We start from the raw sequence: 25,196 nt of genomic DNA, 5'->3' as shown, positions 1-25,196 counted from the left end.
TAAGTTTTGTCAATATTTTAGAAAAGTTTCTACGTGATAAATCATATTATTTTAAAAGAAACACGTGTTCTCATCGTTCCAGTTTTTCAGTGTCCAAGTCATTGAGAATTTCAGCTTGTGTTGAACTCAGCGTCAAGTCATTGGTAATTTTAGCTGATATTGAACTCAGCGTCAGGTCATTGATAGTTTTAGCTGGTATAGAACTTAGTGTCAAGTCATTATGAATTTCAGCTGATGCTGCATACAGCGCCGAAATTTCGCCAGAAGTAGAGCTAAGCGTTAAGTTATCGATTAATTTATTCTGGTGTTGAACTCAGGGCCAAAATTTCATGCAACGTTGAGCTCAGCGTCGGTGTTGGACACGGCTGATGAGTCCACGACGGTGATAGTCTCACGACTAGCAGCTTTAAGTTGGCTGTAGTTGTCAGTTTTACGGCACAAGAAGCCGTTACGGCGGTAGAATAGGAACGCTACGGTCGTGATGGAAGCGAGCACGCCGACCAGCAGCAGCACGGCCACAACACCCCATTGCCTGTATATATAATAATTTATTTCAATGATTCCATTTTAATCGAGCAAGATATAACTCGATATTGAAATCAATGTGATTAAATCGATTAAATAAACTACTAAATAATTAAATTATTAATTAGATTGATTTAATAATTTACCAATATTAAGTAGCACATTAATTAAATTAAACAACCTACCTACTAAATATGGCCAGTATAAATTACGATATAAGTATGAATGAAAGATAGTAAATAGTCAAAAAAAGAAACATTAAATCATATAAAATGAGTTCATGATGATAAATTTCAACGATAATGACAATAAATTTGTACGATAATTACGATAAATTTGTTCTATTATACTCACTTGGGGTCAGGGTAATCGTCGCTGGCTTTACACACAAAATCTTCTTCTTTGAGCTGCGACAGCGGCGATCCGCGCAGTCTGTTCGGCAGCGAGCAGCTGCACGACACCATGACTCAAAAATTGAAAAAATGTTTTTTCTACCTTAGAGTATAAATATTATTTTTAGTTGTTTCACTTTATCGTAAAGATATTATTTTTCATTATTTCTACCTTATCGTAAAAATATTATTTTTAGTTATTTTACCTTATCGTAAAAATGTTATTTCTAATTAATTTAAAAACGAAGAAGATGACACAAAAATATCTTTAACCTTCAGAAAATAAAACACTCATCTTGGATTGTCGAACTGACGATAGAGCTCGGCTCCGAAACATTTTCTTCATAGAGATATAAATGGTGGAAATATGCGAAATCTTCTCTGTTTTTAAATTTCTGGTAAATTTGTGGTCCAGGCAATCACGTGATCTTAGTACATAAAATTTTCAACAACATCGCTATTTCTATAATTCACTTTTCTAATTTTTACCTCGGCTTTGTGTTTCATATTTCATTTGCAATGAAATCTGAAAAATCTGAAAATTCCTTGCATATTGTCGCAAATTTTTCAGTAAAATTCTCACATCATTTGCTATGTTAAGTTTCTCCAATCCTACCTTAAATTAAAAATAAAAAAATCAATTGCCTCCCTAAGAAAAAAATCAATTCAAAAATAGCTTTCAAGTATTAAATCATTCCAAATTCAACTAACACATCTCGCTTAGAAAAAATAAATTTTAAGTATTGCTTTCACAAACAATATTAAAAAAATATAACTCAGTACTAACTGCAGTGAGTGACAGAGAGCGCATTTTCTCGTCGACGAAAACGTGAAGTCACGGACGGTCAGACAGACAGACGGACGGACAGACGGACGGAAATGACGAGTACAATGGCACCGTCTTTCCATAAATAGGAAAATGCGCCAAAAATATAAAGTAGACTATTAATATACTTCAATATAAAAAATTTCATACAAAAACTTACTAGAAATTCTCTCCGACAAGTTTTTCGACCGGGGAGCCTTTGATCCAGGCCATATGGCAGTCGCAACGCCACTGGTTGTGGCTGAGCTCCAGAGACTTGACCAGCGTCCAGTTGAGCAGGCCCTCCGGCAGCGTCTCCAGCCTCGTGTACGACAACTTCAAGTCTTGTAGCGGTATACGCACCNCGTGGACGCATTGGTAGATGTGTATAAGAGACAGAAATTAACAAAACGCGATTATGTAATACTCAAATATATAAAATAATGGAAAACTGTTATGTTCACAGTTGCATCTCACCCTGGAAGAGATGAATGATATCCTAGGAAGGAGTTGCAGCTCCAGGTTCCTGAGATTATTGCACTCATTGATGGCGTAGTCGTCAATGGCTTTCAGGTAGATGAGCTGCCGCAGGTAGAGCTCGTGTAGACGCTTCATGTTGTAGATGGAGTACGATGTCAGCTCCTGCAACGTGCATGATCATTATTATCATTGTATATATTTATTCATTTTCAGAATAATTGAGAGGTACGATGACAGCTCCTGCAACGTTCATAATCATTATTATAATTATCATTGTATACATTTATACATATTCTGAATAATTGAGAGGAGCGATGTTATCTCCTTCAACGTGCATGATCATTATTATTATTGTATATATTTATTCATATTCAGAATAATTGAGAGGTACGATGTCAGCTCCTGCAACGTGCATAGTCATAGTAGTAACCATTGTATATAATATATTCATATTCATAAAAATTTATAGACTTTACCAAAATAGCGATGCACTTCTTTCACTTTTGTGGGCCATCAGGCCCAGTTTTGCCCTGCTTAAGGATGTATCAGAGCTACATGCATTAAGTGTGTCACTATTTAGACAATTTAACTTATTTATTTTCCTGAGTGCAGGTACGAACAGCATGACCACTGTTAACTCATCCGGAAACAAAAGATGGACCATTTGGGTACTAACAATTACTTTCGTTACCTGGGGCCATACTTTCAAAACTCGCTAAGTGAACGTAAGTACTTACGCTCTATTTTCTTGTCCCTAATTGGTGGATTTTGCTTGAAAGGCCGTCAATGATTGGCTGATGAACTTACGATCTCTTAACTTTTTTTGAAAGTATAGTGAACGTAAGTACTTACGCTCTATTTTATTGTCCCTAATTGGTGGATTTTGCTTGAAAGGCCGTCAATGATTGGCTGATGAACTTACGATCTCTTAACTTATTTTGAAAGTATGGGCCCAGGTCAATAGTTGCGGTTTGAATAGAAGACGGCTAATATATCTGACAAAGAATTGAAATACCTAGAACCTGAATCCGGCAATAACCAAAGAAATCTAATGTGAACAGAACAAAAATACAGGAATATCTACATTTATAAGTGAGCTTGAAATTGTATATCATTATGAACATCGTTTGGAGTGATCGCACAGGCAAAGAGATCAAAGTCACGCAGAAATATAATAACTATCCTCTGGATCAGGGGTCTCCAAACTATGGCCCGCGTGCCACATCCGGCCCGCCACATAATTTCATCCGGCCCGCCGTACGAAATCGTGAAATGAATAAATAATTATTTTATGAATGGCATCGCATAACTATTCAAAGCTGTGACCTGCTGACTGGTGGCACTCAGCACGAGTTAGTTTTCCTCTCTCTCGATAGTGTGACGAACAGATACTAATACTGGCAGGTATGTGTTGTGCATTACAACCAATCAGTTATGTATAACTGTATATTGTGGGGATGGAGACCGAGTGGGGCTTCCCTGCTTCCGTTTCAGGGAGCACAGCACCGTACAATATTCTTTTCTCTGCATTTGACAATACCTTTAATTTAATTATACAAAATAACAATAATAATATTGTAGCCAAAAATATTGCATGTTTGAAAGAGTTAAAATGGTAACCATTAAGTTTATCAACGAAAGCCGTTGCCATAATATTTACCACTTTATAATAATATGCTATGCCTTTTTAACACAAAATACAAGCCGTTTTTTTCCTGTAGAATTTATTTCATTTATTTTACACTTAAGTTTTCAGATATGGAAAAGATAAAGAAAAGTAGAAAGTACATGAAAAAGTCCATGTTTATACTTTAATATTTGAGTTAATGAAATTACTGGCACTGTTTTTTTGTTATTTGATTTTTTATTAGTTCGGCCCGCATAATTATGGGAAATATATGATGTGGCCCGCACATTGAAAAGTTTGGAGACCCCTGCTCTGGATAGTCAACTAAACTTAAACAGGCAGTGGGAATTGAAAATACGAGTATATCAAGCTTCTGAAGAACAAAAAAATTAGAACAATAAAAAAGAATAACTATAAAAAATACAGCATCATGGTACACGGACTGTTCTAAAATAGGATTATTGGCGCGAAAATTTTGTCGGAAATATAAAGAAAAGGAAAATATTGTAATAAATAGTCTAGTTTACTTTAAAAAATCAATCGTTCACTATCAAGTCCTAATCTTTAAAGCCAAGTTGATAATTGCTACTTAGCCGTATCACCTTTCACAAACTATCTGCACAAACTAGAGCAGTTGTATTCGCTGAATATAGGTGACAAAAATGACAATTTTCAAGTTCAGGTGTTATTCATATGATGTTACCAGGAGAATAACTTAAATGTTGTGCAGCAGCTGGGGCCATACTTTCAAAACTCGCTAAGTGAACGTAAGTACTTACGCTCTATTTTCTTGTCTATGATTGGTGGATTGGGCTTGAAAGGCCGGCAATGATTGGCTGATGAACTTACGATCTCATAACTTTTTTGGAAAGTATAGGCCCAGGATATCATTGATCTAGCCAGGGAGATCGCACTGGTAGAGGAGGTTCAAAAACTGCAATGTTGGGGCGGTGAGCTGACAAAGGCACGCCACTGAAGAGCATCATTAGAGGCTGTCAGTATTGTACTCGTGCCTAATACGGCAACTCTTGAGCTCGCTCTAACAATGCCAAAACTGAGGGAAACTAGAGCGAGTTGTGAGCTATTTGAGGGAGAGCAGGGCAAATCATACGTGAGAGAAACCATTCGATGGAAAATTGGATGATGGAAGTTAGAAGAAAAATTATCATTTATGTTACATGCCAATTAAGTCGCCAGTCATGTATGTCACATGTCACACACGTCGGATGGCTTACACATCACGTATCATATCATACACATCACATGTCCCATGCCAGTAATGTTATACATGAAGCGTAAAGCGCGACAGAAGTGACATGTTGTGCGTCAAAGTATTATTAAGTATACTCGATCACTCACCTTATGGCTAGCTGATAAATTTTTTATGTGTTCTGATACGATAACAATGCTCATGATTGTTGCATTTCACGTCTGTCTAGACATTAAAATTCCGCTCGTGAAAACCAGTTTACTTTCTTCATTCAGCTTTTCATGTACAAAGTTTTATTGTAATACAGTATATAGAGCAACTGTGTTCAAGATGCAGGCGACTGCACCAATGTCCAACGATCTATAGTTTGTGAATAAATAAACGCTTATAACTTGATCTTTAATTTGTCATTAGGACTCAAGAAATAAAAACTCACAGCCCTGAAAGGCATTGTAATTTTTTTAAAAGGGACTGAAAAAAAAACTAATTCCAAGAATCGAGCGCTGCAGCTAATGGATGTTCGGATTCCAGACCGCACCGCAAGAAGGCAAAAAATAAAGCTAGACTCGTTAGGTTAAAAGGACAAATCGTTGAACTGAAAAGCACTGCATTCTTGCGTTCAACCCCGCCAATTAGTCAGCCCTGAGCTAGAAAAAGCCCTACCTCAACCTCTGCAGGCAACCACAGCCTCAAGCCTCAACCTCTGCCGATCAAAACAGTGGTGCAGAGTTTCAACCTCAGGTGCTAACCAACCCAATGTTACAGGAGTCAATCTTAACCCTGCAATTATCCAGCCAGTAATACAGAGCCCCAACCTCAACCCTGCAATCCAGCCCATTATTACAGAGCGCCAACCATTGCACTGCTAGAGCTAAATGGGGTTGAATTTGGATTGGGTTGAAGTAAAAACAATGCAGCTGATAATAATTATCATGAGCATAGAATATATCATGATTAGATTCTGAAAATCGTCCTAAGTTTTCCTTGATTTATATGCCGTCAATATATAAATGGGAGCTATTGGAAATTTTAGTTTACTTTAAAGAGTCTACCTTTGAGGCGCCTCTCAACATTATCATGCGAATTTCTCTGACGTCAATATATAAAAAAAATCTTCATCCACTCAGCAGCAAAATTACTTCCTGAGGAATTTGAAAAAAAGTTAAATCTTTAAACTGCTAAAGAGTATAAAGAGAAATTCGTAAAAAAAAAAAAACAATTAAGATTTCAATGAAAAATTCGTAAAAAATCAGTTTCTACTCGCGCGCTATAATATTTTTCAATAGAAAAACTTTGTGTGAATCATCCATCCGTGTTCATGCCTAAACCTTTACCTTCAGCTCAACCTTTACAATAGTATGCCCAAATACTTATTGCAATGATGAATAATATACATGCTAGTCTTCCAAAGCTCTCATCTTTAAATGCCAAATTCCTCAAGTTCTCGAACATAGAAACAAAAGCTGAATGTTTCTCCCCAAGCATACGTCAATGGATCCGCAATTCTATTTAGTTTTTTTTAATATTATTATTATTATTTTATTATTAATTGTTTTTTCTTTTTTCCGTGTGTGTGTTTTCTCTCTGTTTCAGGTTTTCGTTTTCAGAGCTGTTAAAACAGTTAGGTGCTAATTAAACCCAGTTTAGGCAAAGGCTTTATGGACTAGTTTCCAGTGCTCCTATAAGAATAAATAAGAAAGAAAGAAAAGAAAAGAAGGATCCGCAGCAAAAATTCACGCGTGCAGAATTGCATGGCATTCTAACATGGAGGCAATCAGCAGAGACCTGCAAAACCTGCAACATTTAATGCAAATAATGAATGCTTGATTTGAACGCGTGAGCCGCAAGTTTGTGCCACAAGAGTTTGTGACACATGCGGCTCCCTAAAACTATTTGTATCAGGTTATAACTAGCAGCACAAATGCTACGTCATTTGTTGTAATAATAAATAAGGTATAAAATAAGTAACTTTAATTTATAGGTCGACGACACATTGAGAGTTTTCTTAATTAAGAATATGTTAAATTGGATATGCAAGTTAATGGATAACTGTTTTATCACAGTGCAGACTTATAGTTGGCAAAGTTGATGCCTTCATAAAAAATAATTTTCAAAACCACAACCATAAAAATATAAAAAAATCAAGATAACGCTCCCAATATTTCAAGTGATGTAATATTCACGTCAGCATAATAAGTAATCTAACAAAAAATTGAGATCGTACGTGATCGTTTCGTGTGCGAAACTTAAGCGGCTTATGATATTAAAATCGAAAAATATATGTAGACATTTTTGCAGGAATGAACTGAATTCTATTACTCGTATACTAGAAAAATCCGTCAAGTGAGTGGAGCCGAACAATATGCTTTTATTTACAATATAATGAGCGATTTGTTCCCAGATAATGATGGAGTATGGGATAAATAATGGACTGCTAAACAATGAAGAAAGGTATGAACGCTTTTCAAATCCCTTCTTCAATTATCCAACAGCTGAACATAACGAGCCTCAAAGAAATTTTTGTTTACAAAGAGGAGGTAGAGAAAAGGTTGTCGTCAACGCAATAGCCGTAAGTAACACGCAATGACTGCAATCTTTCAAACAACAACCGCGACCCGTGGACGATTAATAGATAAAAAATTAAAAGAAAAATTCTTGCGTCAGCAAGAGATCTGAATTCTTCTGACGACATCCCGCTGGCACTCCTGACAGCTGTAGAGTCAGCGCAGGGCTCTAGAATTCATTTCACTTTTTTTCATCTTCAACCCTGTTTTACTTGACACGCAGATTCATGGGTTCTTCCATTCAGCAAATAGATTAATCGATATTATATAGATTTATTTATTGAGACCATATATAAATTCATATCCAGTAATTATTATTTTATTCATTTTATTAGTTTTATTTTAGAGATATTATCACATAAAGTGATATAGATCATTCCGCAAAAAAGGCCTCCTTCTAAAAATATTGTGAATATCTGCTGTGAATTTTTTTTATTACTGATATTTCCGTATGAGGTGAATAAGAGCAAGTCATCTCAAAAATGTTGGTTCAGAAAAATTAATGGTATTTTTTGTACGTTCTTCAAATTCTTTCTCAAAATTGCGGTATATCTCACATCTATTAATTTTCACTTCCCAACGAATGTAAAGACTTGGAATTTTTAATTTGAAAGGTTAAATGTGAAATTAGTTGAAGCTACGATGAAAAGTGTGAAGCCTGGCGGGTTTCGTTCGGGGTTGGGCCACACAAAGAAAGCAGAAGTCTTCAATTCTTCATTTAGCTGAACTTTCCATGGAGTAATTGTCGGGTCTGACGTGACGAGTTCCTGAAGAAAGGACAGCCAGCAGCCGGTGCTGCCGAGTCATGCCCTGATGATGATGCGTGTGGTGATGGTGGTGTGCATGTGGGTTATGGTGGGTACACGCTTGGTGGGTACACACTTGGTGGGTACACACTTGGTGGGTACTGGATTAATGGTTCGAATTCGGCCACGAATCTGTATTGTTGGTGTCGAAGGAATATGCGCGGTTGCTTGGAATTTATATTTGAGGTGGAATATATAGCGTAAAATATGTATAGGGGGAAAATTATTTTCAGGGTAATTAAAACATAATCATGGTTGTCCAGTGTAAGAGTGAGGATGGTAGTAGAAATGCTAGTGGATGTTAATGCAATGCTTGCTGGAAATTTTGGTTCACGAGGTTGGCACTCATGTGCTCCAGATAAAAAGTGAATAAATGATAAACTTCTATACGAAGAAAATGATGGTTAGAATTTCGTTGAATTCCTCGACGAGAGCTACCGGTGGTTTAAGCGCATCACCCCTACGGGTGCCAAACTCCAATGAGTAATCGGCTATATTAATCAGTTCGCGTATTCAGTTCGATATTTTGCCTTAAAGTAGCTCTATTTCTATCACTATATTGTTCATTTTCAGTAAATAATTTTCACGGCAGAAGCACATCAGAAGCCGGTGAAGTCTTATATCTTTCAGGGAAATTTTAGACTCAAGACTAATTTTATCTCATTTTAATGCGTATTATGAAAAAACTTTTCAGATAATTCACCTAATAATTAATTTAGGAAAATCACGCAAATTGTCACAAATTTTTCTTTTTTACTTAGTAAAGGGCGCCTCCGTGGCCTAATGGATAAGGCATTGGCCTCCTAAGCCAGGGATTGCGGGTTCGAGTCCCGCCGGAGGTTAAAGTGGAAATTTTTTTTTTGGAGCAGTAACCTAGGGTCAAAATGAGAATATTAGAGTTATCGTTCAAATGGTGGCAGGAAAAGTTTTCTATGGCAGTCTGTATTAGCAGGGTTGACTGCAACTTTTGTGTGACCGTAGCTATGTGGACAAAATAATGTCATACGACTTAAAAAAATTAATACTTTTTAAAATGTGTTCAAACTATTAGCTCAGTGTTTTCAGCATGTAAACAAGTGAAAAAATGCACCAGTTTTCAGGGTATTGACGATGCCAGCAGCTTAGACTCACGACTCCATTTACCACGTCAGTGACGTCACACGTGTAATTTTAAAACATTTGTCAGTGTGATTTCAGGATTTTTTAAGCTCAAGATCTGTCTAGATATCGAAAAAGTCACTCATTAATTTTTCTTAATTAATGGTTCTCTATTCAAATTTTAGAAATGGTCTTTAAAATATTGAGTACTTGTATAATCATCTGAAATAATTGTTCAGTACACCTGTTGATATTATAATCACGTGATGAACCTAATTCCTTGCTACGTCAATTTTGAACTCTATGATCTCCTTACGTCTTCAAGAAGTTTTCATTTAAAATTAAGTCTATATCACATATATTTTATAAGATTTCAATTCTTTCCTCATCATTTCCCTTGTAATTGTCTTTCATACTTTAGAACCTTGTGAGAACCCATTTCTCGTAATTGTCTTTCATACTTGAGAACCTTGTGAGAACCCATTTCTCGTAATTGTCTTTCATACCTGAGAACCTTGTGAGAACTCATTTCTCGTAATAGCCTTCTATACCTGAGACCCTTTTGAGAACCTTATTCTTGCAATTGCCTTCCGTACTTCCTTGTGAGAACCCATTTCTCCTAATTGTCTTTCATACCTGAGAACTGTGTGAGAACCCATTTCTCGTAATTGTCTTCCATAATTTCGTACGATTTTCAGTCTTGAAATTCTGTTTTGCAATTTAATTCTTGTTCTTGAAAATTTTTCTCTCATGCTTTTCTAGAAACTATTCAATTTTTTTCATAGTAATAGAAATTAATTCAAAACTGAAGCACTGACTTAAGTGGAGGGCGTACAAAACTGAAATTTAGAACATTTATAAAGTAAACGCGTCATAAGGGGCAATTTGCCCAGGTCTACATTTCAATATCAACAAACTCGGAATTGATTACAACTTTGCCAATTACTCTCAACCAGAACGCGTTTCTAAATACGTCAAGGAAAACAAAACTATACAAAAATTAGCAGAATAACATTAAACAATATACAAATCAATATACATAGGGAGATATGCACAGTCTTGGCATGCAAGACCTCAACTTGCTACTTTCATAAGCGAACAATAAATGATCGTAAAGGCAAGCGCCTGACGAGGTCCGGACCTATGCAACGGTAAATTTAACTGCAACATGAAGTGGAATATATAGCGTAAAATATATTTAGGTGGAAAATTATTTTCAGGGTAAGTATGACATTCATGGTGGTCCGGTGTAGGAGCGAGGATTGTGGTAGAAATGCTAGTGAATGTTAATGCAATGCTTGCTGGAAATTTTGGTTCACGTGGTTGTGGGCAGCTTGCACGTACAAAGTGTATCTTAAAAGTTTAGGCTTATAAATTTTGTCACTATGGACCTTTTATCCGATATAAAATTAATGTCATTTACATTTACATCAATGTGATTTAAGTTTTTATTCGAAGCTGGTCCTCACCCCAGATTTAGAAAATTTTATCAGGAAAAAAAAACATTAAGTAAACACAGTATAGTGCGAACCCCAAACTCAAACTGCGACTCATGCTCGTTCCAAAGACAGGATCATGTCGTCGCTCACGCGTCGCGCTTGTCAACTGGAATCTTCATACATAAATATGAATAAAACAAACAACAAAAAGCCTGAGTAAAACTAAACTTGTTCACGCTGCACGTGTTCTCATTAATGTTATCGGGGAATCATTTTTAGTGAATAAATTAATTTCCGCTTTTGATTGAACACTACACGCAAAATTTTTATAATTTTTATAATTATGAACGATTTTTATAATTTTATCACATAAATGTTTACTGCCTCACATAGATAACGAGATAATAATTTGCAACAGTTGCATCTCGTCTCACCTGCTTCCAAAGGCAAACCATTAAAGTTATATATTTAACTTACTTAATTTTCTCATTATTGCCGCATTAAGCCAAAATAATTGCTATAAATTCTATTTATCAGCATTAGAAATATCTCATACCAGAAGATATCAGTATTAGAAGTACCTCGTAACAAAAATAATTTATATGCAGAATTATTTGGCGGCATGCTGCAGTCTCCTTGTAGTACATAGTGCATTTACAGGACACCTTAAAATGATACTAGACGACCAAAGTTTATGGACCATTATTACTTCGAGCAATATGAACAGATTGTTGCTAAAACTTTAAATAGCGGATAACGATAACACAGAGCTGAAGTGATCAGATTACTTTCAGATTTTAAGTTTTGTCAATATTTTAGAAAAGTTTCTACGTGATAAACCGTATTATTTTAAAGTAAACACGTGTTCTCATCGTTCCAGTTTTTCAATGTCCAAGTCATTGAAAATTTCAGCTCATATTAAACTCAGTGTCAAGTCATTGAGAATTTCAGCTTGTGTTGAACTCAGCGTCAAGTCATTGATAGTTTTAGCTGATATTGAACTCAGCGTCTGGTCATTGAGAATTTCAGCTGATGTTGAACTCAGCGTCAAGTCATTAGGAATTTCAGCTGATGTTGAACTCAGCGTCAAGTCATTGAGAATTTCAGCTGATGTTGAACTCAGCACCAAGTCATTAGGAATTTCAGCTGATGTTGAACTCAATGTCACGTCATTAGGAATTTCAGCTGATGTTGAACTCAGCGTCAGGTCATTGATTGTTTTAGCTGATATTAACTTAGTTTCAAGTCATTAGGAATTTCAACTTATGTTGAACTAGCATCGAGTCATTGAGAATTTCAGATACGTTAAACTAAGCACCAAAATTTCGCCAGAATTGTAAAGCTAAGCGTTAAGTTATCAATTAATTTATTCTAATGAAGAACTCAGCGCCAAAGTTTCATGCAACATTGAGCTCAGCGTCAGTGTTGGACACGGCTGATGAGTCCACGACGGTGATAGTCTCACGACTAGCAGCTTTAAGTTGGCTGTAGTTGTCAGTTCTACGGCACAAGAAGCCGTTACGGCGGTAGAATAGGAACGCTACGGTCGTTACGGACGCGAGCACGCCAACCAGCAGCAGTACGGCCACAACACCCCATTGTCTGTATATATAATAATAATTTATTTCAATGATTCTATTTTACTTGAGCAAAATACAACTTGATATTGAAATCAATGCGATTAAATCTATTAAATAACCCGCTAAATAATTCAATTACTAATTATATATATTCAATAATTTAAAAATATTAAGGAGGAAATTGAGCAAATTAAATAACTTGCCTACTATAATTTAATCGATTAAATTTACCTAGTAAATAAGGCCAGTAAAAATTACGAAATAAGTAGGAATGAAAGATAATAAATACTAAAAAAAAAGAAACAATACATTATAAAAAATGAATTCATGATGATAAATTTCAGCAATAATTACGATAAATTTGTACTATAATTACTGGGGGAAATGATGATAAATTTCTATGATAATTACGATAAACTTGCACTAACTGGGGGAAAATAATGATAAATTTCTATGATAATTACGATAAATTTGTACTATACTTACTGGGGGATAATGATGATAAATTTTTACGATAATTACGATAAATTTGTACTATACTTACTGGGGTATAATGATGATAAATTTTTACGATAATTACGATAAATTTGTGCTGTGCTTGCTTCTTCATAATGACGATAAATTTGTACTATAATTACGATAAATTTGTACTATACTTGGTTTTTAATAATGATGATAAATTTCTTCGATAATTACGATAAATTTGTGCTGTGCTTGCTTCTTAATAATGACGATAAATTTGTACGATAATTACGATAAATTTGTACTGTACTTGCTTTGGATAATGATGATAAATTTCTACGATAACTACGATAAATTTACGATAATTACTCACTTGGGGTCAGGGTAATCGTCGCTGGCTTTACACACAAAATCTTCTTCTTTGAGCTGCGACAGCGGCGATCCGCGCAGTCTGTTCGGCAGCGAGCAGCTGCACGACAACATGACTCAAAAATTGAAAAAAGTGTTTTTTCTACCTTATCGTAAAAATATTATTTATAGTTGTTTGACCTTATCGTAAAAATATTATTTTTAGTTATTTTTACCTTATCGTAAAAATATTATTTTTCGTTATTTCCACCTTATCGAAAAAATATTATTTTTAGTTGTTTGACCTTATCGTAAAAATATTATTTTTAGTTATTTTTACCTTACCGTAAAAATATTATTTATAGCAATTTCTACCTTATCGTAAATACATTATTTTTAGTAATTTCTACCGTATCGTAAAAATATTATTTTTAGTTACTTTTACCTTATCGTAACAATATTATTTTTAGTTATTTTTACCTTATCACATAAATATAATTTTTCGTTATTTCTAACTTATCGTACAAATATTATTTTTAGTTATTTTTAGCTTATCGTGAAAATATTATTTTTAATTATTTCTACCTTATCACAAAAATATTATTATTCGTTATTTCTAACTTATCGTACAAATATTATTTTTAGTTATTTTTACATTATCGTAAAAATATTATTTTTAGTAATTTTTACCTTATCGTAAAATTATTATTTTTCGTTAATTCTACCTCATCGTGAAAATATTATTTATAGTTATTTGACCTTATCGTAAAAATATTATTTTTAGTATTTTACCTTATCGTAAAAATATTATTGTCAGTTAATTTAAAAACAAAGAAGATGGCACAAAAATTTTCTTAATGTTTAGAAAATAAAACACTTTTTTTTGATTGTCGAACTGAGGATAGAGCTGGGCTGCGAAACATTTTCTTTATAAAGATATAAATGGGGTATTTATGCGCCATCGTCTCTGTTTTTTTTTAATTCCTGGTAAATTTGCGATCCAGGCAATCACGTGATCTAAGTACATTGAATTTTCAATCACCATCGTTGTTTCTATCAGTCACTTTTCTAATATTTCTCTCGGTATTGTGTTCCATATATCATTCACAATGAAATATGAGATATTTAAAAATTCCCTGCATATTGTCGCAAAGTTCCCAGCAAAAATCTCACAACTTTTGTAATGTTAAGTTTCTTCAATCCTTTTTACAATCTTACGTTCAATTAGGAAGATAAAAGAATCAATTGCCTCCCCAAGAAAAAATCAATTCAAAAATAGCTTTAAAGACTTATATCATTCAATATATATGTTCAACTAACACCTCTCGCTTAGGAAAAATAAATTCTAAGTATTTTTTCACTAACAATATTTAAGAAAAAATAACGTAGACTACGTATTACTGGACTTCAAAATAAAAATATTAGTAAAAACATACTAGAAATTCTCTCCGACGAGTTTTTCGACCGGGGAGCCTTTTATCCAGGCCATGTGGCAGTCGCAACGCCACTGGTTGTGGCTGAGCTCCAGAGACTTGACCAGCGTCCAGTTGAGCAGGCCCTCCGGCAGCGTCTCCAGCCTCGTGTACGACAACTTCAAGTCTTGTAGCGGTATACGCACCTCCTTGTTTTCGGACGAGCTCGAGAACGCCTGCATAAAAAAATAGAAATAAAGGCTTCATAAATAAATAGAAATAAAGGCTTCATAAATAAATAGAAACAAAGGCTTAATAAAGAAATAGAAAGAAAGGCTTCATAAAGAAATAGAAATAATTAAAGGCTATATAAATAGAAACAAAGGCTTCATCAAGAAATATAAATAATGGCTTAATAATAAAATAGAAATGAAGGCTTCATATAGAAATAGAAATAAAGGCTTCATAAAGAAATAGAAATAAATGCTTCATATAGAAATAGAAATAAAGGCTTCATATAGAAATAAAGGTTTCATATAGAAATAGAAATAAAGGCTTCATAAATAAATAGAAATAAATCTTCATAAAGAAATGGAAATAAAGGCTTCATAAAGAAATAGAAATAAAGGCTTCATAAATAGAAAGAAAGGCTTCATAAAGGAATGGAAATAAAGGCTTCGTAAAGAAATAGAAATAAAGGCTTCATAAAGAAATAGAAATAAAGGCTTCATATAGAAATAGAAATAAAGGCTTCATATAGAAATAAAGGCTTCATAAAGAAATAGAAATAAATGCTTCATATATAAATAGAAATAAAGGCTTCATAAATAAAGAGAAACAAAGGCTTCATCAAGAAATAGAAATAAAGGCTTCATAAATAAATAGAAATAAGGGCTTCATAATAAAATAGAAATAAAGGCTTCATAAAGAAATAGAAATAAAGGCTTCATAAAGAAATAGAAATAAAGGCTTCATAAGGGAATAGAAATAAAGGCTTCATATGGCTTTCAGGTAGATGAGCTGCCGCAGGTAGAGCTCGTGTAGACGCTTCATGTTGTATATGGAGTACGATGACAGCTCCTGTAACGTGCATAATTATTATTATCATTGTCTTTTTGTATTCATATTCAGAAAAATTGAATGGTGCGATGTCAGCTCATGCAACGTGCATCATCATAATAATAATTGTATATAAATATATGTATTCATATTCAAAAAATTATGGACTTTGTGCAAATAGCAATGCACTTCTTTCCCTTGTGCCGGCCATCTGACCCAGTTTTGCCTGGCTGAAGGAGCTTTCAGAGCTATGTAAATGCATTAAATTTGGACAATATGACCCATTTATTTTTCTGAGTGCATGTACTAATAGCATGACCACTGTTAACTCGTCCGGACACAGAAGATGGACCTTTTGGACTCTCGTTACCTGGTCAATAGTTGCGGTTTGAATAGACGACGGTTAATATATCTGACAGAAGAATTGAAGTATAACCTAAATCCGGCCAATAGCCAAAGAAATCTAATCTAAACAGAACAAAAATACAGGAATATTAACCTTTATAAGTGAGCTTGAAAGTGTGTCTTATTATGAATATCGTTCGGAATAATCGCACAGGCGAAGAGATCAAAGTCACGCAGAGATATAATGACTATCCTCTAGATAGTCATTATCTGGATAGTCTGGTTGACTACCTATCCTCTGGATAGTCAACCAAACTTAAACAGGCAGTGGGAATTGAAAATACTAGTACTAGTATATCAAGCTTCTTCTGAAGAGCAACAAAAAAATTAGAACAATGAAAAAGAATAACTATAAAAAAATACTGTATCATGGTACACGGACTGTTCTAGAATAAGATTATTGGCGCGGATATTTCGTCGGAAATATAAAGAAAAGGAGAACATTATAAGAAATACTCTAGTTTACTTTAAAAAATCAATAGTTCACTATCAAGTCTTAATCTTTAAAGCTAAGTTGATAATGGCTACTTAGCCGTATCACCTTTCACAAACTATCTGCACAAACTAGAGCAGTTGTTTTAGTACGTACATTTTATCATTAATTCAAACTTACAGTGAAGAGGTTGCCCGAAAGGTCTAACACCTTCAGAGAAGGTGACAGTTTGAAAAGAGCCTTCGTTGGTACTGAGCCGAGTTCGTTGAAAGCCAGGGATAGCTCTTCTAAACTGAAAAATAACGTAATTCTCAATACTGTTCATTTTTATCGGCATAACATGAATGGAAACTAAGTTATTTTTTGTTGTTCATACTGTAAAATCAATGATATGACATAAGTGATTCAACACAAAAAGGGAGAAGTAAACAATTTTTGGACTAAAACTTTTTTTAATTTTAAGAAAATTAATAATAAATTTTAATCACGAAACATTTATTGAAACATAACCCTAGTTAGCCCTAAATTTCTCTTCTGACAAAAAATTTTATAGCCGAGCCGCGTTCACAAAAGTAATCTAATTGTTTGTCTCAAATACCGTAGAGTTTTCAGCACGACAAAATTCTTTATCCGACCCAGGACGGACAATTTTATTCTAAATAAATTCGCTGTATAAGTAAGTGTATATACTTGCCTGGTGGTATCAGTGAAGAGTTCGTTGTGTAAAGCTACGAGTTGGAGATGCGTGAGGTCCAAATGAGTTAGGTTGAAAAGACCAGTAAACAGAGAGTCCGGCAAAAAATTTACAGGATTGTACTTTAGTTGCAGCCGCTGCAGACGTGGCAGCAGCATGAAGGTATTAGCCTCGAACACGTGTAGCTTGTTGTGGCTTAAATCCAACGAGCTTAAGTTGGCAATGCCATTGAAGCTCTGCACGGAATTTGTCTTTCTCATTATCTTATTAGTTATTTTATCTTTAATTCATTTATCCTGAATGGTTGCAGTAAAGAAACTTCCATGTTGTTTATAATAGAAACTTAATTACTCCAGTTCAAAATTTCAACCAAAAAGAGTTTGCATGCAAAATATTTGAACTAACTAAAAGGCAAGATTAATTCATATGGCAGGAATAATTATTGAAACGTTTTTATTAAATAATTAAGGTTAGTTTAGACTGATACTCACGTCGTTGGTTATGATCTGAATTTCGTTGTTACTGAGGTCAAGCTTTAGGAGCCCAGGTAAATTAACGAAGGCATTGGGAGGGATCACGGACAGCAGGTTGGCAGCCATGTCCAGCTCAGTGACGTGCGAGTTGTTGGAGGAGAAGGTTGTCGCCGTGAAGTTCCTCAAGCGGTTGTTCGATAGATCAACTTTCTTGAAGCGCAACGGAACTACAGCTCCATCTGCCAACGCAGTTACTTTTAAGCCAAAGATGGATGGGTAGTTTTTCATCTCATTTGCTGACAGCGGTTAATAAAAACGCAATTTTTTTGTGACGGTAGTGTTGGTCATTAAGTTAATGGAGTTTCCTCTAAAATCTTGTATTAATAATGTTAATACTGAAGTTATTTTGAAAGCCAAATAAATTCATTTTCTTTCACAAATTTTACAAGAACGAGAATTATCTTCTATGGCCATCGTGTTGCTTGAAATCATTGTTTTACAGTTCTCAATATGTGCACACTGATCCCCTATTCTGTAATGAATTTCCGCTGTTGTACAGGGGCTTCTAAAAGAAATCTATAAATAAGGTATAGTAACATAAAAAATATAATATATTTTGTAATATATTATTCAAGTTGTCTGAAACTTTAATAATAACATAAGTGATTTAAGTAAGGTTCACCGTGGAGGTAGCCGATGTCGCGGTACGAGCAGTCCAGGCCGGCGCGGTCGGCTTCAAACACGTCATCTGGGCAGTCGCACGGCCGCCCATCGACCGACGCGCACAAGTTCCAGTCGCTCTGTAGCCACCACACACGCTCAGTCATAATAATAATCATAACATGATATCAATATCAGTGATAATAAGAATAATAATATATCAGTGATAATATTAATAATAATGCGAACAAATTGCAATGTAATCCGCTTCGAATGGATAAGGGGATTAATTTAACAGTTATATATGCTTGGCGGTAATCACTTGAGGCACACACGTTCCAGTCGCCATGTTGCAACACGCACATGTTTAATATATAATAATGCTAACGTGAATAATTCACAACTGGATTCATTTCCAGGATTAATAAGATGACTCTAAAAGGCTGAATCAAGAAGAAATGTGTTTATAATATGTTAAAATATGTTGTTCGTCTTGGAAATGAATAGTAGGAACTGTGGCACCCGACGCTTAATCCAGTTTACCATCTGATTATCCCATTCATCCCACGTTTGAATGAGATATCGCGCGCTTGTCCCATGCAACACACATTCGCCTTCATTCGTCATACATTTATTCTGTACATCACACTTATATCCGCGGAACTACAGTCGGACATCAATGAATGATATAAAAAATTAATTAAAAAAAATGATATAATGTCAAGTGAGTTTTATTAATTGAATATCCAATGGACGGTCATGGCATTCGTACCTACTATTGTATTGAATTAATCTATCTAATCATTGTTACGTAATAAAGGTGTAATAAGAATAACGAAGTCACTAATCTTATAATCTTAAAGAAAATCGATTTTTTCAACGTGGTAATTAAAAATCACATTTTCATTATTACGGCAAGGAATATTAACAAAACGGCATTGTTAACAAAAGCAGGGAAATTATTACGACTTATTAAGTAAAGGACAAAAAACTGACTGAACAAACACAATAGTTTTCTTTTTAGCGCATTTTCTCATTTATGGAAAAAATGCACTATTGTGCTCACTACGTCCGTCTGTCCGTCTGTCCGTCTGTCCGTCCGTCCGTCTGTCTATCCGTCCGTGACTTCACGTTTTAGTCGTCGAGAAAATGCACTCCTGCCACTCACTGTAGTGAGTACTGAGTTATATTTTAACACGTTGACAACGATTGCTTCATTTTGTACTATTATTTCATTTTTTGTACTGTTTTTAAACAGGGTTGCTAGACGGTCAGTTTTTCCGGACAAATTCCGTGATTTAGTTTTTCTCAATTGCGTTGGCCGTATAAAATTTATGATAGGGGTACTTCCTAATTAAATTTTAAATACTGCAAAAAGAAAATAAATGGAATTTTTATAGCGGAAACTGCAAATAAACTATTATATATTGAGTTATCGGCCTTTTTTTGGCCTTTTTGTTCTTGGATTTGGCCGATTTTAGGCAACCTGAATGATGTACCACTACGTCCTGGAGAAAACATTTTGTGGTACGCATATGTACCACTTCAGAGTCAACGTGTTAAAATAAATTCTTAATATATTTACAATAAATTTATTTATATATTGAAATAATACCTCAGCAGATCCCCAGGGGAAGCCGAGAAATGCAGCGACGTGAAGCGAGCAGCTCGCCAGGCAGAGCGCGGTTAGAAAACCCCGCATGTTGTTTAATTGTAGGAAAATATTTCCCGTTACTGCAACAACACTGAGCTTACTTCTAAGAATGTGGAGCGGGCCGTATAGATAGAGAAAATCTATTTAGATAATGGTTATTATTGGCACAAATCTGCAAGAAAAGTGCTATTATATATAAATGACAAAGTAATCAAAATGTTTGATAGTTAATTGCAGGAAAATATATCCCGTTACTGCAACAACACTGAGCTTACTTCTAAGAATGTGGAGCGGGCCGTATAGATAGAGAAAATCTACGTAAATATCGATTATTATTGACACAAATCTGCAAGAAAAGTGTAATTATATATAAATTAAAAAATATTAAAAATGTTTGATAGTTATTTGCAGGAAAATATTTCCCGTTACTGCAACAACACTGAGCTTACTTCTAAGAATGTGGAGCGGGCCGTATAGATAGAGAAAATAATCTATGTAGAGTGTAGACAGTGATTATTATGGACACAAATCTGCAAGAAAATTGTAATTATATATAAATGAAAAAGTAGTAAAAATTTTTTGAAAGCTAATTGCTGGAAAATATTTCCCTGCCTTTTCCAACAAACTGTTTGCAGCGTTACTTCTAATAATATGGAGCATGGAGGTAGAGATAGAGAAAAACTCGATAGTGATTAGTTAGGTCTCAAAACTGCAAAAAGTGCAATTATATGTAAAAGAAGAAGCAATTAGATATTTACTTATTTATGTGATAAATTCCTGATTATATATGAACTAATCAAATAAATTTAATAAAAATATGGCTTTATCAAAATTTACTACATATACGAAGTGTAAATGAACATGCTTTAATGCAAGAGATACGTAATTAACATAAACAAAATTGTCAATTTAGTAATGTACTCTCTGAATATTTAACAAGTTATCCAGTCAAAGACGCGGAACTCCTGGCCCTAAAACCGTGTTTGTAAGCGATCAAACGGAGTGACCTTGACCGAGCCTTATGACTTACTCCTTAGTACGTTTGCTTGAACCAAACATCGATTTTCCGCAAACGTTGTCAAAGGAAAGCTTTTTCTACCAACAAACCCGCCCAATTGTTGACATGGTTTCGAATACCAAACTTTAACGAGTGAAAACTGTGAGCCGGATTACAACCACGCTAAAACTTAAGCGAAAACTGTTGCCGCTTGCAACACACTCAACCGCAGCCAGTAAAATCGTCGGTTCTCTCAAAAATACCCTCACATTAAATTTGTAATCGCGTAGCAAACATTTACGATGAGAAAAAAGTGATTCAATCAATAGCATTTCCTCATTCAAATGAATGATACGAATCTAAAAGTATTTAAATTAAAGAGAGAACACGTCGCAACAAGAGTACTACGTTAGTTGTTTATGTCGTCCAAGATAGTTTCGGAATTATTTAAATATAACCGGTTCCATCCATTGCAAAACGTTGCATGCTACACTTTTCTGCAAAAAACATCAATATTTCATTTGAAAGTGTTAAGAATCATCTACTTTTATCTACTTTTTAGATCGCGATAACATTGTAATTTCGTAATACATAACAGAATGCAATTTTCCTCCGTTCAATTTTTAAAATGCTATTTCAAATTGTTGTATGTGTTTTAAGCTAAAATAGTTTAGGAGTTTCTGAGTTCTTTATTTATTGCTTGCACATGTCTCAAGTTGGTGGCTTCATTAGGCCTTTTTAAGGGAGCTTCGGCCTCGCTAAAATATTTTTATGCTCCCAAAGTAATTCTATGCTGATTAATTAAAATTCTTATTTTTACGAAAAAAATTAAGAAATGTTCAATACAAGGTAGTCTGAATGTGTTTATTCTGTAAACATACAGCACTTCATAGTTTCCTTGGAGTTCTTTGACTGTACCATAGATGTGGTCAGCTGTTGGTGAAATTATAAACATTCGCCCACATCCTGTACAATGTATTGTACATATCATGGGGCTCAGCCTCTTTATCCTTAAAAATTAAAACCTATACCGTACGTAGTGACACCTCTGCTTGTCTTAACTAAAGTCATTGAAAGTGTCGTCTCTTATTTGAACATGGCATAATTCACACATACATTGCCTCATCATCTTCAAGCACTACAGTGAAACATACAACACTTTCTTAAGCTTCTGAAATCTCACGGTCATATTACACTTAATTTCATCACAACCTGCCACTGAATAAGTAGAAATCCTTCAAGACCCTAGAATCGCAGAGCGGTAGCACCAGCGCGACACGTACAACCTCTTAACTTGCAAGAAGCGAGCTCACTGAGAGGTGTAGTCTTGCATCCCAAGTAAAGTGCTGTCACCTAGTCTTTCGTCTTTAGCTTAGAATGCCATGGTTGAATTAATACATGTATTAATTCAACCATGTAGAATGCTTTAAAATCAATTTTCAGTAGGTTATTTGAAGCCAATTTCAGATTTAAAATGTCATTTTAGGAGAATTTGACTTAATGTCACGAAAATCGCAAACATGAAATAACCTTAGGTAACGATGATGGTGATTATTTATGTAACACCTGGCACACTGAGCTGTACAAATACTCTCTAAACCTCATCGTCTATCGTTTCTATTGCAGGTCATGGCAATTTCATCATAGTGGATCCAGAACGTTTTTCTTGTTGTATCTTCTTGTATTATGGAAGAATAAAAACCCCGAAGCTAAGATCGAAAATCATCTAAGTGGACCGAAATTCAGTTGAAAAATCAGTTAGCATTCCCTCATCTCTATAAGTTGGAACAAATGAGTCAAGTCCAATGCGTTTCTGCGGCGAGCGCATTAGACAGAGTAGCATCTTCGCTGTACATATATACATACGCAGAAAAGGACTGAGACGAAACACATACATATTGCTTGAATAGTTTTGTGTCTGTTCCATACATTTTAGCAAGGCGGGCTTAACAACCTTGCTTCCGTCTATACCTTAGCTCCACCATTGCATAGATTAAGCTGATAGTTTATCAGAGAACAAGCGATGACGCATTGGTTAGAGAGTGCCTATAGCTCCGTAAGAGTGTTGGTGATAAGCGAAATACGTTCATGCGTATCAGACTAAACCCCAATGTCAGGTAAAGGCGACCAAGTCAAATGGAGATTCGAAGCTATCAGACGACGCACTTGCACAAAAAGTCACAGTTATGATGTGCGCAAGTCAGGCTATCAGAACTTAATAGAAATATTCAAGCTGTGAACGAACGTGTGTTGCAGATCACAAGAAAGTGTGTGATGGGGGTGGTGTTAGTGAGACAAGGATGTAATGTGGGTTGGTCAGACGATGAAGGAATATGATGTTGGTCAGACCAGGATGTAGTGTGGTGTTGGTCAGACGAGGATGGAGATGGTGTTGGTCAAACGAGGATGGAGATGGTGTTGGTCAAACGAGGATGTAGTGCGGTGTTGGTCAGACGATGATGGAGATGGTGTTGGTCAGACGAGGATGGAGGTGGTGTTAGTGAGACAAGGATGTAATGTGGGTTGGACAGACGATGAAGGAATATGATGTTGGTCAGACCAGGATGTAGTGCGGTGTTGGTCAGACCAGGATGTAGTGTGGTGTTGGTCAGACCAGGATGTAGTGTGGTGTTGGTCAGACGAGGATGGAGATGGTGTAGGTCAGACGAATTCGGCACTTTACGACGCAAATGTTTCACTCATTAAATTAATGAAAATTTGTGGTGTTGGTCAGACGATGATGGAGATGGTGTTGGTCAAACGAGGATGTAGTGTGGTGTTGGTCAGACGATGATGGAGATGGTGTTGGTCAAAAGAGGATGTAATGTGGGTTGGTCAGACGATGAAGGAATATGATGTTGGTCAGACCAGGATGTAGTGTGGTGTTTGTTCGACGATGCTGGAGTATGGTGTAGGTCAGACGAATTCGTCACTTAACGACGCAAATGTTTCACTCATTAAATTAATGAAAATAATAATTCAGATCACATTTTGACTGACAATAGTATTGCCTAGTCTAATTATTAGCCCGCATGTTTTTTACAGCTTTAATGAAACAACCAAAAATATTATCTAATTCCAAGCCAACAAACAGATTAGTCGCTAACATATTATTTATTGGCTTTTCTAATCGGAATGAGAATTACACCATCCCCTCGTCGCATGGAAATTATACACGTTAAACGTCTTATTCATCTGGTACCGTGTGTGAAAGAAATATTTAAAAGTTAATTCGTATAAAAAAATGCTAACATAATAACTTATAATCCTTTTAGTTGTGTCCCAGGAATTAGCCCCAAATTTAGCTCCTCCGTAGGAGCCTAAACGCATGGTTGAACTAATATATAATATATATTGAACTAATATATATTAGTTCAACCATGGTCGAACTGCGCTATGCCTAAGCTGCGACAAACAAAAATTTCATTAATCGGTAAATTTTCATTCATTAATCGGTTAACTTTCCTTCTTTGAACAACGTACGATTATCAAGGAACTTACGATGATTTAAAATTTTATTAAATTTCAAGTAGTGTGGCTGTAAAGGAACTGCGACGACACCGAGTAGGAGACTCATGCTCACACATTGATGGCAATTTGATGCGCAATATATAGTTTAGCGGACTTAATTATTTACCTCACTTGTTTTAACAGAAGAATCTCGAATAAACTCGTTATTACTAGCTGCGGCGACACATATATTCACAAGAAACTTTAACCGGGACACCATGTACACTCATACCTCGCGTTAATTCAGTGACACGCAACGTAGGCGTGATGCAGACTGAGATGTCGAGCGAGCTAAAGGTAGAACGCAGCGGCTTATCATCTAGAATTCTAGATAAAAATCCTTATCGCTTATATAACTTACAAGAGGGATTCAGGCATTGAGCCTACCAAAAAAAACGTAGGAAGTATTGGAAATTATTATATCAGAGACAATAAACGCATGATTAATTTGTATTAATTCAAATTGGTATCAAATTTGACTACAACCAATTCATGCAAGGGCTCACAGTTCTTATGGCTTTCGAAGGCCATGAGATGCAGTTTGAACATTGATCTAGGATGGA

The 25,196-nt window shown here is 35.2% G+C and overlaps 1 protein-coding gene and 1 non-coding gene across 2 annotated transcripts; one reads left to right on the top strand and one right to left on the bottom strand.

Annotated features, from left to right (window-relative positions):
• Nucleotides 1–327: 327 nt before the first annotated feature.
• On the bottom strand, nucleotides 328–24,889 carry LOC108665890 (carboxypeptidase N subunit 2). The gene is made up of 10 exons (XM_018152697.2): nucleotides 24,866–24,889; nucleotides 20,088–20,298; nucleotides 18,495–18,612; nucleotides 17,831–18,051; nucleotides 17,340–17,575; nucleotides 16,826–16,937; nucleotides 2,200–2,364; nucleotides 1,904–2,058; nucleotides 880–975; nucleotides 328–532 (listed from the first exon to the last, which is right to left on the bottom strand). Exons 2-10 carry the CDS (start codon nucleotides 20,172–20,174, stop codon nucleotides 328–330), a joined length of 1,395 nt encoding a protein of 464 aa, XP_018008186.1. The 5' UTR covers nucleotides 20,175–20,298; nucleotides 24,866–24,889.
• Nucleotides 9,179–9,251, top strand: Trnar-ccu. Its single transcript has one exon. It is a non-coding gene; the product is annotated as a tRNA-Arg (tRNA).
• Nucleotides 24,890–25,196: the final 307 nt, after the last annotated feature.

The sequence above is a fragment of the Hyalella azteca genome, unplaced genomic scaffold (genome assembly GCF_000764305.2).
Source record: "Hyalella azteca isolate HAZT.00-mixed unplaced genomic scaffold, Hazt_2.0.2 contig13547, whole genome shotgun sequence".
NCBI lineage: Eukaryota > Metazoa > Arthropoda > Malacostraca > Amphipoda > Hyalellidae > Hyalella > Hyalella azteca.
This window is presented reverse-complemented; position numbering and strand designations above follow the sequence as displayed.